A 16,820-nucleotide genomic window follows, 5' to 3' on the forward strand; every position below is an offset into this window, starting at 1 on the left:
TCTCACTGTGTCACCAGGCTGGAGTGCAATGGTACAATCATGTCCCACTGCAGCCTTGACATACTGGGTTCAAGCCATCCTCCAGTCAGCTTCCCGAGTAGCAGGGACTACAGGCACATGCCACCATGCCCAGCTAGTTTTAAATTTTTTTGTAAAGATGGTGTCTTGCTATGTTACTCAGGGTATCCAGGGGTTTTCTTGATCTTACATTGTAATCTTGAAAATCTTGGTTGCTATCAACATCAACGTAATTATTCACTTTACCCTTAAGTACACCTGTAACAGTTTCAAAATATCAGTGCCAGTGTAACTACTGAGATGAGGGTTCACCATGTTGGCCAGGCTGGCCTTGAACTCCTGACCTCAAGTAATCTGCCCACATCAGCTTCCCAAAGTGCTGGGATTACAGGCATGAGCCACCACACCTGGCCCCCTAAAAACTATTGAAATAAAAAAATATATAATTATTTTAAAAATTAGCCAGGTGTGGTGGTGCATGCCTGTAGTCCCAGGTACTCAGGAGGCTGAGGCAGGAGGATTGCTTGAGCCCAGGAAGTTGAGACTGCAGTGAGCCATGACTGTGCCACTGCACTCCAGCCTGGGCAATAGAGGAAGATTCTTTGTCCACACACAAAAAAAAGAATATAATTTTGTCTATGAGGTTTTCCCCTCCTGCCAGCTCTTTCTGAGAGAGCAAGAGCTATTAAGAATACTCAATTAGGGTTTTTCCAATGAGGACAAAGATACAACATACCAGAATATCTGGGACACATTTAAAGCAGTGTGTAGAGGGAAATTTTTATAGCACAAAATGCCCAGAAGATAAACAAGGAAACATGTAAAATTGACACCCTAACATCACGATTAAAAGAACTAGAGGAGCAAGATCAAACAAACTCAAAAGCTAGCAGAAGGCAAGAAATAACTAAGATCAGAGCAGAACTGAAGGAGACAGACACGAAAAACACTTCAAAAAAAATCAATGAATCCAAGAGGTGTTTTTTTGTAACGATCAACGAAATAGATAGACCGATAGCCAGATTAATGAAAAAGAGAAGAATCAAATAGATGCAATAAAAAATGATAAAGGGGACATCACCACTGATCCCACAGAAATATAAATTACCATCAGAGAATACTATAAACACCTCTATGCAAATAAACCAGAAAATCTAGAAGAAATTCCTGGACACTTACACCCTCCCAAGACTAAACCAGGAAGAAGTGAAATCCCTGAATAGACTAATAAGAAGGGCTGAAGTTGAGGCAGCAAGTAATAGCCTACCAACCAAAAAAAAGTCCAGGACCAGACAGGTTCACAGCCAAATTCTACCAGAGGTACAACGAGGAGCTGGTACCATTCCTCCTGAAACCTTTCCAAACAATAGAAAAAGAGGGACTCCTTCCTAACTCATTTATGAGACCAACATCATCCTGATGCCAAAACCTGGCAGAGACACAACTAAAAAAGAAAATTTCACGCCAATATCCACGACGAACATTGATGTGAAAATCCTCAATAAAATGCTGGCAAACTGAATCCAGCAGCACATCAAGAAGCTTATCCACCACGTTCAAGTCGGCTTTATCCCTGGGATGCAAGGCTGGTTTGACATATGCAAATCAATAAACATAATCCATCACATAAACAGGACCAATGACAAAAACCACGATTATCTCAAGAAAAAAGAAAAATAACCTTTATGGGATGCATCTTCAGTTTCTGTTCATCGTACCTTAAGGGAAGTGAAGGGAGGAAATAAAGGGTGGCAGCAGCAATTGACAGTGACCATCCGGGGAATCTGCCAGCAGTGTTGTTAGTCATCATGGTAGTAGGCCAAAAAATCTCCAGTAGGTCCCAAGACACAGAAATTTGGATGCACATTTGACTCAGGCTGGTTTCTAACCATCTGCAGGGCTCCTTTCATAATAAAAACATGGAGATACTTCTGTGGCCCACATCCTTCCACAGGGATGTAGCGACAAGACTAGGCCAAATGCCTTTCATACTCTTCAAGTCCTTATCCCTTCTCTGTCTACTCATTGGTACAAGGTTATTGCTCTTCCGGCCTGTCCTTAGCAGCCCGGCCCTCTCTCTCTCCCTTGCCTCCTGCCACTGTCAAGATGTGTCTTCCTGTCTACATCGAATCCTTTCCTTTGGTTCTTTGTTGAAACTCCTCTAAGCTTCTATCAATTCTCCCTCTATGCTGGAATCCTCTTCTGATCTGCAGCCAGCCTGCGTTAGTCCTTCCTTTCCAGAGCTCCATGTTCGAGGAATCAAGAATGGCATGGGGCAGAGCTGGAGGGTGGGGGGTCGAACAGGACAAAAGGCATGTTCAGGCTTACGTTAACAGACCACTGTGCATCATAGATTTTTCAAGGGGTTCAATCTAAGGTGGTAGGAAGGGGCTTTTGGAGTGATGTTGGCTAATTAATAAAACCTTTGTGGTTAAGCTAAACCTCCATTTAACAACTATTATTTTAGTGTAAAATCATGTTCTGTTAGGACTTTCTGGGATGTCAGACTGTCTTGTCAAGACAGGAAAAGTCTGGGATGTATAGCTGGATAAACTAATACAAAGATTATAATGATCTGGGCTCACATGTGAACAGTTCACCAGGTCCCAGTTCACAGGCATGAAACTTCCTACTCACTGTAAGGTGGAACAGGACGCTGGCCTATAAAGAATGGTCTCGTGCTAGTGCTGCCCTCAGAAAACTCTAGAGAGTTGAGCCCAGCTGCAGAATCATCCAGCACTTGGATTCCCTGGAAATGGGCTGTTGGGAGAAACGTCCTTGCTTAGGAACAAAGCTAGCTGGTCTCGTTCCTGTCTTTTGCCTCTTCGTGTGGTCTCCTCTTCATTTTCGCAACCCTAGGAAAATTGATGGGTGCTTTGGAGCAGGGCAGTCAGCCATTTTGCCAGCACCTTTCTCCCTATCTTCCTTGCACATATTCATGGACAAATAGTTTGGAAATAGGCACTTGAGAAGCTAAACTGGAAATTCTGCCACCTGTAATACAAGCCAAGGAATGAAATCTTATGGATGGAGCCAAATGGGTCCAATTCTGAGGATTCCTGTGTCACTTCTCCTCCTCACCGATGTCTCCTCATCCTGAGAGTCATCACCAAGTTCTTGGGCCTGTACTTAAAGCTCTTCCTTTAAAGATGTGCTGTTCTAGGCTGGACGCCGTGGCTTACACCTATAATCCCAGCAGTTTGGAAGGCTAAGGCAGGTGGATCACCTGAGGTCAGGAGTTTGAGACCAGCCTGGCCAACATGGTGAAACCCCATCTCTACTAAAAATACAAAATTAGCCAGGCATGGTGGTGCATGCCTGCAATTCCAGCTACTTGGGAGGCTGAGGCAGAAGAATCACTTGAACTCGGGAGGCAGAGGTTGCAGTGAGCCCAGATCATGCTATTGCACTCCAGCCCGGACAAAAAAAGTGAAACTCCACTCAAAAAAAAGAAAAAAGATGTGGTGTTCTTCTTGGTGTGGTGGCTCATGCCTGTAATCCAGCACTTTGGGAGGCTGAGGTGGGTGGATCACCTGAGGTCAGGAGTTAAGAGACCAGCCTGGCCAATGTGGTGAAACCCCATTTCTACTAAAAATACAATAACTAGCCGGGCGTGACAGTGGGCGCCTTTAATCCCAGTTACTCGGGAGGCCACGACAGGAGAATTGCTTGAGCCCAGGAGGCAGAGACTGCAGTGAGCCGAGATTGCACCACTACACTCCAGCCTGGGTGACAAAGCGAGACTCCATCGCAAAGAAAAAAAGTGTCCTTCCCGCTCATTTGACATGAATACCTCAACCAGGGAACAGCTTTCAGTAATGACCTTGGTTGCCAAGAATCCTCTGACTCCTCTTGGGCTGGCTGGCAGGTATGGCTTGTTTTCTACCTTTGTGGGGGCAGTGGGCTTGAGTCCTAAATGGGGGAGGGAGAAGGTGGAGCCACAGATACAGGGGCTTCTACTGGTCACACGAAGGGCCAGCTGTCCCTGTCCATATTCATGCCAGCCACGGTACTGAGAGTGACAGTAGGGGGAACAGCTGGACAGCTCCATGCCATAAAACTTCAAAAGTCAAGTCAGCGTCACGGAAATTGGGAATGATGAGAAAAGGAGTGAGGACATCAGTGAAGAACACATTTTACATGGTACAGGGGCCACTCTGGAATCCCATCAGTTCACCAGCATCTGCCCCTGCTGTGCTATGAACTGTCATCCCAAAAGCCTACCTGGCTACCTCCAGCAGCCAAGCGTTAGCTCTTTATTCCTCAGATCACATGGATGTTAGCAGTCATCTCTGGTAGGCTCCCCAGGTCTATGAACGTAAGCTTATAAATGGAGCCGCACTTCTCTCATCCAACCTTTGCACACCACGTTGGTGGGAGCGCCAGGCCCAGCACCACCCACCCCAGTCCGAGGCGGATCCTGCCCTTCTGACTTCCTAGAATACAGGCATAGCCCATTGCCGAACTTCGCTTTATTGCACTTCAAGATACTGCATTTTTTACAAATTGAACATCTGTGACAACCTTGTATCAAATAAGTCTATTGGCATTTCTCCACCAAAGTGCTCACTTGGTATCTCTGTGTCCTATTTTGGTAATTCTTGCTATACTTTTCATGATTATATTATTTTATGGTGATCTGTGATCCGTGATCTCTGATATCACTTGTGTAATTAGGCACCACAAACCATGCCTGTGTGGCAAACAACCTGTAAAAGCTGTGTTCTGACTGCTTCACTGACCTGCCATTTCCCATCTCTTTCCCTTTCCTCTGGCCTTCCTATTCTCTAAGAAACAATATTGAAACAGTCCACTTAATATCCTTGTAATGGCCTCTAAGGGTTCAAGTGAAAGGAAAGGTTACCCATCTTTCGTTTTAAATCTAAAGCAAGAAATGATTAAGCACAGCGAGGAAAGCATATTGATAGTAACGACAGGCTGAAAGCTGGGCCTTCTGTGCCAAACAGCCAAGTGAATACAAAGGAAACGTTCTTGATGGAAATTAAAAGTGCTATTCCAGTGAACACACGAATAGTAAGAACGTGAAACACCCTTACTCCTGACAGGGAGACAGTCTGAGTGGTCTGGCTAGAAGATGAAACCAGTCACAAGATTCCCTTCAGCCAAAGCCTAGTCCAGAGCAAGGCCCTAACTCTCTTCAATTTTATAAAGGCTGAGAGAGGTGAGGAAGCTGCAGAAGAAAAACTGGAAGCTAGCAATGGTTGGTTCATGAGACTTAAGGACAGAAGCTGTCTCTGCAATTTACAAGTGCAAGGTGAGGCAGCGGGAGGAGCTGTTGGGAAGCGGCAGCAAGTTATCCCAAAGACCCAGCTAAGACCATTGATGAAAGTGGCTACAGCAAACAACCTTCTGTAAGACGTCATCTAGGGCTTTCACAGAAAGCAGAAAAGTCAATGTCTGGCTTCAGAGCTTCAAAAGGAGGCTGACTCTTAGGGGTAATGCAACTGGTAACTTTGTTGAAGTCAATGCTCATTTACCATTCTAAAAATCCTAGGGCCCTTAAGAATGATGCTAAATCTACTCAAACAAAGCCTAGGTGACAGAGTGAGACTTCAAAAAAAACCTCACCACCATTTCGTAAGGCTATAGCTGCCACAGCGAATGATTTTTCTGATGGATCTGGCCAAAGTCAAGGTAAGCTGAAAAGCTGGAAAGGATTCACCGTTCTCCAGTCATCAGGGATGTCTGTGACTCATGGAAGTAAAACATCCCAACATTAACAGGAGTTTGGAAGAAGTTGGTTCCACCCCTCAGAGATGATATTGAGGGGTTCCAGACTGCAGGGGAGGAAGCAACTGCAGGTGTGGTGAAAACAGCAAGAGGACTATTAGTGGAGCCTGAGAGGTGACTGAACTGTGCGATCTCATGATCAAACTTTAACAGATGGGGGGATGTTGCTTCTTATGGATGAGCAAACAAAGTAGTTTCTTGAGATGAAGATGCTGTGAACACCGTGAAGGACAAGAAGAGTTTTAGTATATTACAGAAACTTAGTTGATTAAGCAGCAACAGGGTTTCAGAGCACTGACTCCAATTCTGGAAGCAGCTCTACTGGGGATAAAGTGCTATATCAAACAGCATCCCACGCTACGGAGGAATATTTTGTGAAAGAGTCAATCAATGTGGCAAACTTCATTGTCTTAAAGTGAAACTGCCACAGCCACCCTACCTTCAGCAACCACCCTCCTCCTCAGTCAGCAGCATCAACATGGAGGCCAGACTCTTCACCAGCCAAAAGATCATGCCTTGGCTAAGGCTCGGATGATAGTTGCCATTTTTAGCAATCAAGTATTTTTGATCAAGATACGTACACTGATTGCACTCTCAATGGACTACAGTGTAAACATTACTCATAGGCAGTGGGACACTAAAACATGTGTATGACTCATTTTATTGCCAAGTTTGCTTTCCCGAGGTGGTCTGGAACTGAACCTGCAACGTCCCCGACTTCCCGTGGAGGCAGAAGTACTTCTTCCCAGAACTGTCAGGCACCTTATCTTCCCCCTCTCCTCCACATAGAAAGCAGCTTTGCCCGGCCAGGCTTGAAGTTCCATAAGGACGGACTGGTCTCCCCTAGCTCGACATGCAGTCATCCAGCCCTCTAGCTCTGCTGTTCTCAAACTTCGGTGTGCACAGCAATCACCTGGAGGCCTTGCTGAAAAGGTTGCTGGGCCTCAAACCCCCAGGATTTCTGATTCAAGGTGGACCCCAAGAATCTACATTTCTAACAGGTTCCCAGGTGGTAACTGATGCTACTGGTCTGGGCACTACACTTGGACCACTGATGTTGTTTAGCTTCTCCCAAAGACTTTCCTGGTCAAAACCAGCTTCCTCAGAGTAGCTGTGCAGATCCTGGCCATCTCCGCCACCCGCCTCCCCAGGTCCCTCAGAGTTGGACTCAGCTGGCACCTGGGATGAGGCAGTACTTAGTAAAATGAAACACCAAGACACCAGGATCTTGTTAGCTGGATATATTTCTTTTTTTTTCTCTTTTTTTTTTTTTTTTTTTTTTTTTTTTTTTTGTCACAGAACACTGTTTGCAGTAGAGGAAACTGGCATTGCAGTCTGGTGGTAAAATGGCTTGTTCACATAAACCAGTACATGTTCATCCTTTAGCGCAAAAAGCCCTAATGGCGCGTACCCTATTAAAACTCAGGACACCTCCAATATTCTCTCTCTGTTTTTCTTTGTCATTTTTTTTTTTAAATAAACATTTTCAAGGTTTGTCCAAAAGAAGGCCATCTAGGTTCTCGGCTAGCGGAAGACAATTCAGAGCAGCTGTTGCACACTTGGCCTGTCACCTTCTCCAGGCTGGCAGTTGATTTCTTATTTTTTTTCCAACTCATTTTTATTAAAAAAATAAAAAAATGCTCCAACTATCAGTTTTACAAAATCTCTAAGGGAAACACAAGAGCAAGGTGCTGAGGTAAAAAACACCTGAGGTAGCTTTTTCTGTGTGTTTTTCTCGTTAAAAAAATCCGTAAATTTAACGCCCTGGGCCAACAACCTTGTGTAAATTTCTACTTTTCCTCCACATCTTTTTTTTAAAGAAAGAAATCATTTTGCTAAATATTGATGGCTTATATACCAAAATGCAAAAAGACAAAATACATTCTTTCGTTGTGGAACTTTTTCTTTGTTTGGTTGATGGGTTGGTTTGATGGGTTCCTGTTTTCCTCTTCCAAAACGCTAAGACAAGTACCACTGACTCTGTTCTTTTGAGTAACCAAGTGTTAAGATGAGGCTGGTTTGTGTGTTTCGCTTTTGTTCCTTTTGTGTGATGTGATACTCAGAGCACTGCTTTGCCTGGTGGGGGGAGGTGCATACAGGATTGAGATGGAGGGATGAGGGAATTCAAAAGAATGAGATGGATAAGAAGGGGCGGGAGGGAAGGGAGAGATAAACAGAGAGAGACAGAGAATTACATAGCAGTATGCAAAAAACCAGTTTAAAACCTGTGAAGCAAAGAGAAATGGATGTATGAGCTAGACAGGGATGAGGAGTGACAGAGTTTCCTCTTCAAGGAGACGGTATCCCTTCTGTTGACATACACAGGTGATCCAGAACTGCGGTGAGTGTCCTTCCGACCAGATTTCCCTCTGGGTGAATTTTGTGTAGGTGGCCTCGAAGCTCCTCTCTACACCGTGAGACCTCCCAAAGAAAGACTTTATTCTTTAAAGTCTAGAAAAGCCTGCTTTCTCTTTAAAAAGGAAAAAAAAAAATTAATAATTGATTAAAAATTGGAGTTAGTTGAGTTATTTGATATATTATTTCTAAAATATATTACCGCGGCAGGCACCCCATGTAACCCACGAGCCACGTATCTTAACATCTTCCCCTTCTAATATGTACACACATGTACAGAGACGATTTGCCACAAAAAAGGGTGTGCATTTTGCTTGGCTTTGAACATGTTCACCTATGTTAGTTCAACTAAAAGGGATAGCATCGTGGGAGTGAAGGAGAGATCCGAGTGGATGGTGAAGTGGATGGCTGAACCTGCAGAAGCCCTGGGGGCAGGAGATGGGGCCGGTGGTTCTGCCAGCCTGGCTGACCTTCCCCACCCCTCCTCAGCCCCTGGGATTCTCGGGGCCTCTGCAGAGTCCCGGCCACCTCTGCAGACTTCTCGCTCCTCAGATGGTCTTTGGTTTGCTCCCGATCTGGCTGGCTGTGTTTGGTCTCATTCTGTCAGGTGTTGGAAGGGCTACATTCATCCGTTGTTATGCTGGTGCCTGTGGGAGCCTCACTTGCTGCGCTGTGAGGCGACTCCCTGAGGGTATTTCTGCTCCTGGTGCTTCACCTGTTGTACAATTTCCCTGATCTTGCGCTGTGCAGTCTGCAGCAAGGGAGAGAAGGGAGTGGAGAGGACAGGGAAAAAAGGAACCCAGTTCTGAGGACAAACAGCAGGGGAGGCTCTGGGGCTTGGGGAAGAAGGGTAGTATGCTCAGCCAAGCATCAGCTACCTCTGCCCCTATTCTGCCTGGAAGTAAGTGGCAGAGGTCCCCCCAAACTCCCTCCCCAAGGCCCAGGGTAAAGGGATGGAACTCTGGCAGCTTCCAGTTCACTGCTGCACAGACAGGCCAGGAAACAGAAGCAAGGAGCCAGCCACAGGGGGCTGTGCAGAGTCAGACGCTACACCTGGGCTCCCCTGCTGCTCCTGCCCTGCCCTGTTCTAGAGAGGCTCAGAGGGCAGCAGTGTGATGGGCAGTGGGTAGGGAGGAACTGAGCCCAGATGCTCTACCCTCAACAGCTGGAGCACACACATGAACCTGTCTCCTCTCCTCACCCAGCCCAGCACTGTCCCTGTGGGTGCTCCCTGCAAACTCCACTCCTGTAGGAAGCAGACACATTTCTAGGACATGAGGAGCTGAGCTGGGAGACAGCAGAGAGGGGCCTGGCCAGGACTCTGACTGCACAAGACCGCAGTGAGAATTTCGAAGGGCACTGGGTATGTGTGTGGGGATGGCGGGGTGGGGGTTGGGGTTTCCAGAGTGTGACAGGTGCCCTTTCCCGGACCATCAAGTCTCTTGGCACAGGCACAGGCATTGGGAGGGCAGGCTGATAGCTTAGACAAACCTTCATCGTCTGCTTATGCCAAGTACACTGTTTGTCTTCACTGGCTTAGAACAAAGACCAGGAATGCCCTCTCCCAAAACTCAATTTACAAAAGCATCAAAGAGAAAGAGGCCAAATGACGCTGAGGCACTGGCCTTTCCCAGCAAAAGAGAAGCAGCCGTGTGGAGGTGCAGCATTTTCATAGGGTGGGTTGTGGTGAGACGGGAGGAGGAAGAGGAGAGAGAAATGAGAAACGAGGCTTGCTCACCATGCATGTGACCTTTCACAGTGAGCACTCAGGCTTTGGGGGAGGAATCCGGAGGGCAGGCTTGCCTGGCTCCCAGCGGGGAGGCTGAGGACGGTCAGGCCATGCCCTTGAGAGTTGCAGGGAGCTTGGAACTGGCTTGGAACCTGCTTGGCTTTGCCTAAGGGCTTAACTCTATGCTCTTCCTCAAGCACCTAGCACACCTCAGGGATGACAGTGGAGAGAAGTGTGAACAATGTCCCCTGCTCTGGGGGCCGTCCCTGAAGAGCCAGGAAGAACCAGGGAGAGGTTCCATGTTGGGGGGGATTGGTGCTCAGGGCCTGTGGCCACCTGATAGGCCACCAGTAGCTTAGCAGAGAACTGAAGAGAGACTTGCAGGAGAGACGGGGCCCTCAGCACAGTACCTGGCTAGCAAAGAAGTGCCCGATAATTCTGACGATCACTTCCTCGTTTTCATCTGGCGTTTGGTCACGAGGCACGATGACTTCCGCACTGGTTAAGTTCTGCAATTCATTCACCTATGAAGGGAGAAAAGGCCACGGGGTGGAGAGGTTCCCTCCCCATCAGTGAGGTGGGCTCAGAAGGGAGTGGAAGGGGTGGAGGCTGGACTCTGCTCTCCTTTCCTTTTATCTAGGACACCCCTGGGGGCTTCCCTGACCCTGGGAACATGGGGCCATGTTGGTTGGGCCCTGAGAGGCTCAATGACAGGGAGAGGGAGTTCAGCCACGAACCCCTGGGCTGCTTCTGAGGCTGAATTCTCTCTTTTATTTTTTGAAACAGAGTCTCGCTCTTTTGCCCAGGCTGGAGTGCAGTGGCACAATCTCCACTCACTGCAACCTCCTCCTCCCAGGTTCAAGCAATTCTCCTGCCTCAGCCTCCTGAGTAGCTGGGACTACAGGCACCTGCCACCACGCCTGGCTAACTTTTGTATTTTTAGGAGAGTGGAGTTTCACCATATTGGCCAGACGCATCTCAAACTCCTGACCTTGTGATCTGCCCACTTCAGCCTCCCGAAGTGCTGGGATTACAAGCATGAGCCACTGTGCCCAGCTGAATTCTCTTATTCTGGAGTTCCCATCAATGCAGCCTGTACATGCTCACAGAGACCCAGGCTTTCTAATAACCCCTCACTCCCCACCCCAGCCTGTAAGACCATTCCTCCTGGACATGCTCTCCTGGGCGCTGACCATGAGCCCAAACCTCCTCTTGGTTAACTTTCCCTGCAAATCTGCCCTGCTGTTCCCTCCTCGTTTTCACTCCTGCCGCCAAGTCTTGCTCATGATGTTCCTACCCTTGGATTGCTGTCCTCGCTCCCTGCCACTGGATCCCATCCCAGGCCACCCCCATGAAGCCTCCAGCCCATGCTGAGCTCCTCATGTCTCCAACCCTGGCCTACATTGTTTTTCCTCCCTGCTGCCTCACTGGACCTGCTTCCCAACAGGAACGTACACTTCCCACGGGCTCAGACCCCATCTTCTGGCCTCTGGTATGAGGCCCAGCTCAGAGGCAGGTTCAGCATGTGCTTTAGGAGAAACCTGACAGTCTGGAGGATGCAGATAATTCAGTGACTGGTTCTGAAATAGCCAAACGGGACACCGAGGGGCTCAGGATTCCACTCCCTGCCGATCCATCTGCTTTCTTTTGCCTCCTACATTCCCACTCTGCCTAAAGCGCAGCGTGTGCCCTGGGAGGCTGACTAAATTCTGCAGACAGGGAATCATCTGATTCCACACCGTTTATTCTTTGGCATAAAGCTGACTCATTATATCTAGAACTTGGTTTTGAATTCTGTTTAACGGTTTCTATATAAAGAGCTTTACAGCTGAGCATGGTGGCTCATGCCTGTAATTCCAGCACTTTGGGAGGCTGAAGAGGATCACCTGAGGTCGGGAGCTTGAGACCATCCTGAAAAACATGGTAAAACCCTGTCTCTACTAAAAATACAAAAAATTAGCCAGGCGTGGTGGCGGGTGCCTGTGGTCCCACCTACTTGGGAGGCTGAGGCAGGAGAATCACTTGAATCCCAGAGGTGGAGGCTGCAGTGAGCAGAGATCATGCCACTACACTCCAGCCTGGGTGACAAGAGCGAAACTCTGTTTCAAAAAGAAAAAAAACACTTTACAAAAACAGCAAATCACACACACTCACACACACACATACACACTCAGTACTGGACAGAGCTCCCAGGTTCCTGCCACCCTGCCAGCAACCTGCGCTAGGCTCCGCTGAACTGCTCAGAGCTCATCTCCCCACCCAGGCCAGTAGGTCACGTTCCAAAACACACCTGGGTCTTCAGACCAGATGATCGTTCCGACAGGCCTCAGAGTTAATGCCCTGGCACCTGTCAAACTCCACTGCGTTTGTTACTGCCACCTTCCAGTAGAAAATGTAGGTGATCTTTTTTTTTTTTTAAAAAAAGATGTCCTTGCTCACCATCCCACTGCTAAACTAGCTCCCCTATAGCCACATTTGGGAAACAGCCAGAAGACGGAGCCTGCAGGAGGGAGAGTCAGGGACTGGAGGCGTCCGTCAGGAGGGCCGGGCATCGGGAGAGAGCGCAGGGCGTGGGTCTGAGTGAAATTCCGGAAAGGCAGTGGTCTGCCAAGTGGGGTAGCTGCCAAGTGGGTAGCACAACTCTCAGTGGGACTCCGTTTTTTTTTTGAGATGGAGTCTTGCTGTGTCACCCAGGCTGGAGTGCAGTGGCATGATCTCAGCTCACTGCAACCTCCACCTCCCGGGTTCAAGCAATCCTCCTGCCTCAGCCTCTGGAGTAGCTGGGATTACAGGCGCCTGCCACCACGCCCGGCTAATTTTTTTTTTTAAGTAGAGATGGGGTTTCACCATATTGGCCAGGTCTCAAATTCCTGACCTTGTGATCTGCCCGCCTTGGCCTCCCCAAAGTGCTGGAATTACAGGTGTGAACCACTGCACCCGGCCCCCATTTTTCCGTTTTTTTTTTTTTTTTCTTAAGAGACAGGGTTTCTCCATGTTGGTCAGGCTGGTCTCAAATTCCCGATCTCAGGTGTTTCACCCACCTCAGCTTCCCAAAGTACTGGAATTACAGGCGTCAGCCACTGCACCCAGCCTTCATTTTTCCTATTTTAATGGCTGCTCTGTGTGGGTCTAAAGGGGAGTAGAGACCTCCATTTACCATGGAGCCAAGACGGTATTACTGGGTACAGGAACGTGGTGCTTTTGGTGCTGGGCTTCTAGCGCTCTGGATGGGGGCCCTAAGTTGTAGAGTGAAGCTGATGACATTTTTGTTCTTGGGATCCTCATGCCTCAAAGGGCTCAGATTCCAGGAGAGCCTTAGTTTGTCTGCCAAAGACCCTGACTGTCCATCGGGAGAGAAGGCACCAAGGGGAGTCTGAGGAACTCAGGCAAGGCCCAGGCAGGGAATCTGACCCAGGTGATGAAGCGAGCCCGAAGCACACTTACGGTCTTGCCACCTTTGCCAATCACCCGGCCAGCTGTGGAAGAGGGCACTCTGATATGGGCCTCCAGCTTCACTTCTTCCTTGGGGTTAAAGAAGTTTTCTTCTTTCAGTTTCCCAAAGATCCGTCCCTGGGCCTGAGAGAGCAAGACATGCCTAATGACTCTCAGCCAGTCAGCAGCCAGCCACTTCATCCATGCTGCCAAGGGCACTGGAGAGTCCAGACAACAGATCACCCCCACTCCCATGCTCCCTGGGACACATAGGAAGCTGCGCACCCCAGCCTCAGCTCTCTCACAGCCCTGGGAGGCGCTACTCCTGCCACATATAACAGCTGCACGTGGAAAACTGTAATGGGCATGCGTGTTTTGGTGGTTTTCACAGGGCTGCCTCCTCTAGGAAGCTTTTAGTGTGTCAGGGTTAACCGGATGGGTGAGGGGATGAAACTCTATGTCTTATTTCCATTATCATCACCTATAAATGTTCGCTTGATTGACTGAATTTTTTCAGGGGATTCTTAAATCCCATCACCATAGGGTCACACCCCTGGTTATTGAAGGATGGAGGTGATAGTGGTGGTAATGGGATTTGAGGAGCCTGATATTGCTTTTTTTTAAATTAGAACACTTTTTTTTATGGAGAACAGGGTTCTGCTCTGTGCCTGGCCTGGAGTGCAGTGGCATAATCACAACTCATGTTTTCTTTTCTTTTTTTTGAGACGGAGTCTCACTCTGTCACCCAGGCTGGAGTGCAATGGCACGGTCTTGGCTCACTGCAACCTCTGCCTCCCGGGTTCAAGCCATTCTCCTGCCTCAGCCTCCCAAGTAGCTGGGATTACAGGCATGTGCCACCATGCCCAGCTAATTTTTCATATTTTTAGCAGAGATGAGTTTTCTCTGTATTGGTCAGGCTGGTCTTGAACTCCTGACCTCATGTGATCTACCAGTCTCTGCCTCCCAAAGTGCTGGGGTTACAGGCGTGAGCCGCTGCACCCTGCCCACTTTCTGTCTCTACAGACTGGCCTATTTTGGACATTTCATATAAATGAAATCATTTCATACATGGCTTTTATTTATTTTGAGACAGTCTTGCTCTGTCACCAAGGCTAGAGTGCAGTAGTGTGATCACAGCTCATTGCAGCCTTGACCTTCAAGGCTTCTTGTGATCTTCAAGTGATCCTCCTGCCTCAGCCTCCCAAGCAGCTGGAAATACAGGTGCATGCTACCACACCCAGCTACTTTTAGCAATTGTTTTGGTAGAGACAGGGGTCTCGCTGTGTTGCCCAGGCTGGCCTCAACCAGCCCTCTTGCCTTGGCCTCCCAAAGTGTTGGGATTACAGGCACGAACCTCCACTGCTGGCCTACATGGGGCTTTTGGCATCTGACATTTTACTTAGCATGAAGTTCACGTGGCTCACCATGCATCAGGACTCCATTCCTTTCTGTGGCTGAGTTAATATTCTGTTACATGGATATTCCACATGGTGTCCAGTATCAAGATGAAGGGTTACTGTTTTTATCTTTTTCCTTTTGGTTGGAGATGAGGTCTTGCTATGTTGCCCAGGCTGTTTTCAAAATCCTGGGCTCAAGGGATCCTCCTGCCTCTGCCTCCCGAGCAGCCGGAACTACAGGAGCACTGCCACTGCCTGCTGCACCTGGCTTAGGCTGCTGCTTTTGAGTTGGTTCCACATGGGTGATTTTCCTCTTTTCAGCTAAATTTTAAATATTTTCTTTTTTTTTTTTTGAGGTGGAGTTTTATTCTGTTGCCCAGGCTGGAGTGCAGTGGCACGATCTTGGTTCTTTGCAACCTCTGCCTGCCAGGTTCAAGCAATCCTCCTGCCTTGGCCCCCCTAGTAGCTGGGATTACAGCTAATTTTTGTATTTTTAGTAGAGACAGGGTTTCACCATGTTGGCCAAGCTGGTCTCAAAGTCCTGACCTCAGGTGATCCACCTGCTTGGGCCTCCCAAAGTGCTGGGATTACAGGCGTGAGCCACAGCACCCGGCCATTAATTTTAAATATTTTTAATGATAAGGACTGTACTTTTATAAATAAATATCTGTTTATAACTTTCAGAAAGCTCAAGCTGTTATTTTTCTAGGGGAGAAAAGAAGGCAAAAACAAAGCAAAACAGAGCACACCTCGCTGAAGAAGGTCCAACAACCCATGCTATTTGCCCTGACTCCTGTGTCAGTGCTCCGCAGCCTGAGGGTAGAAATGACTAAATGAGTTGGAGACACCCTCTTCAAAACCAGAGCTAAGGGATCAGAGATGATCAGAGATGCCAGAAGACATGCTGCTCTCAAACTAGGCGCCAACGGACTTTTCCATGAGAGGGAGGGGAAAGAGGGCTTCCCAGCAGAGGGTCAACGTGTAGAAGGAACAGGCTGGATGGAGGTGGGGACAACTGGGTGAGCCTGTGCCCAGTGAGCAGTGGCAGGAAGGGAAATGGAGGCAGGGCTTCCAAAGAAGAGCCTTGAGTGTGCCTCTGAGGCGGCTGCTCAGTGCCCAGAGCCTGCAAGGCTGAGGTGGCCCTTGGCACTAACCTTGAACTGGGCTTCCGGCGGCCCGGTGATGATGACCATCCTTTCGCTGACGTCTGGGCCTTCTGCAGGGGCGATCTGTGGTTCACGGGAGAGGAAAATGCTGATGCTCGGCTACATTCCCCAGCGCCTCTTTCTCGTCTATGTGGACGGCAAGCACAGCGGCAGGAGATTCCAGGTCTTGCTTCTGCCCTTACACCTGCTCTGTCTGACGCCAGGCTGCCTCCTCCCTGGTCTTAGGAAGTCACAACTGTAATGCTCAGTATCAAATCTGGGTCTTTGGCCAGCACGATGGCTCATGCCTGTAATCTCAGCACTTTGAGAGGCTGAGACGGACAGATCATGAGGTCAGAAGTTCGAGACCAGTCTGGCCAACATAGTAAAACCCCGTCTCTACTAAAAATACAAAACATTAGCTGGGTGTGGTGGTACACACCTGTAATCCTAGCTACTCAGGAGGCTGAGGCAGGTGAATCGTGTGAACCCAGGAGGCGGAGACAGTGCAAGACTCCATCTCAAAAAAAAAAAAGGCGGCGGGGGGCGGTCTTTGGCCATCCAGGAGAGTCAGACACAGGCCACCAGTGACTGCCTGTCCCTGCCCCAAGCACTAACAGTGACGAGACTCCTCTCACTGAGCCAAGTTTTAGGAAATAGCCAGGGAGCCAAAAGCTCTCAGAAGAGAGGCGTATGGGCTCTGCCAACCCACCTAGGGCCCAAAGGGAAGGAAGGGCAGCTCCACTAAGGTGTGAAATTGAGTCGAGCTTGCAGCAAAGGTAACTCTGGTTCTAATTCTCAGCTCATGGGGGTAGTCGGCTGCAAGTGACAATTGAATTAGAGTAGGTGTGGTCAGGACCACTTCCTCCACAGCAAATGGGCCATAAGTAAAACAGCAGCAGAGCAAGAATGAGGGCACCTTGGTTCCAGGCCTGGCTCCACAAATCCCTCCCCTTGCTGTGCCTCCATACCCTCATCTGTGAAACATGGGGT

The 16,820-nt window shown here is 48.5% G+C and overlaps 1 protein-coding gene across 17 annotated transcripts in view; it reads right to left on the bottom strand.

The window, feature by feature from the left end:
* Positions 1–6,997: 6,997 nt before the first annotated feature.
* Positions 6,998–16,820, bottom strand: part of IGF2BP2 (insulin like growth factor 2 mRNA binding protein 2) — a 177,304-nt gene continuing 167,481 nt past the window's right edge. For 10 of the 17 annotated variants that reach the window (XM_078350421.1, XM_078350422.1, XM_035274686.3 and 7 more), the window contains 4 exons: positions 15,837–15,911; positions 13,298–13,429; positions 10,264–10,377; positions 6,998–8,875 (listed from right to left, as the gene is read on the bottom strand). In XM_078350421.1, coding sequence (XP_078206547.1) covers positions 8,783–8,875; positions 10,264–10,377; positions 13,298–13,429; positions 15,837–15,911 — 414 coding nt within the window. In that variant the 3' untranslated portion in view covers positions 6,998–8,782. Of the gene's footprint in view, positions 8,876–10,263; positions 10,378–13,297; positions 13,430–15,836; positions 15,975–16,820 lie in introns of those variants that run through there. The other 7 variants (XM_078350415.1, XM_054245442.2, XM_078350416.1 and 4 more) reach the window with 4 other exon arrangements.

This window comes from Callithrix jacchus, chromosome 15 (assembly GCF_049354715.1).
Source record: "Callithrix jacchus isolate 240 chromosome 15, calJac240_pri, whole genome shotgun sequence".
NCBI classification, from domain to species: Eukaryota; Metazoa; Chordata; class Mammalia; order Primates; family Cebidae; genus Callithrix; species Callithrix jacchus.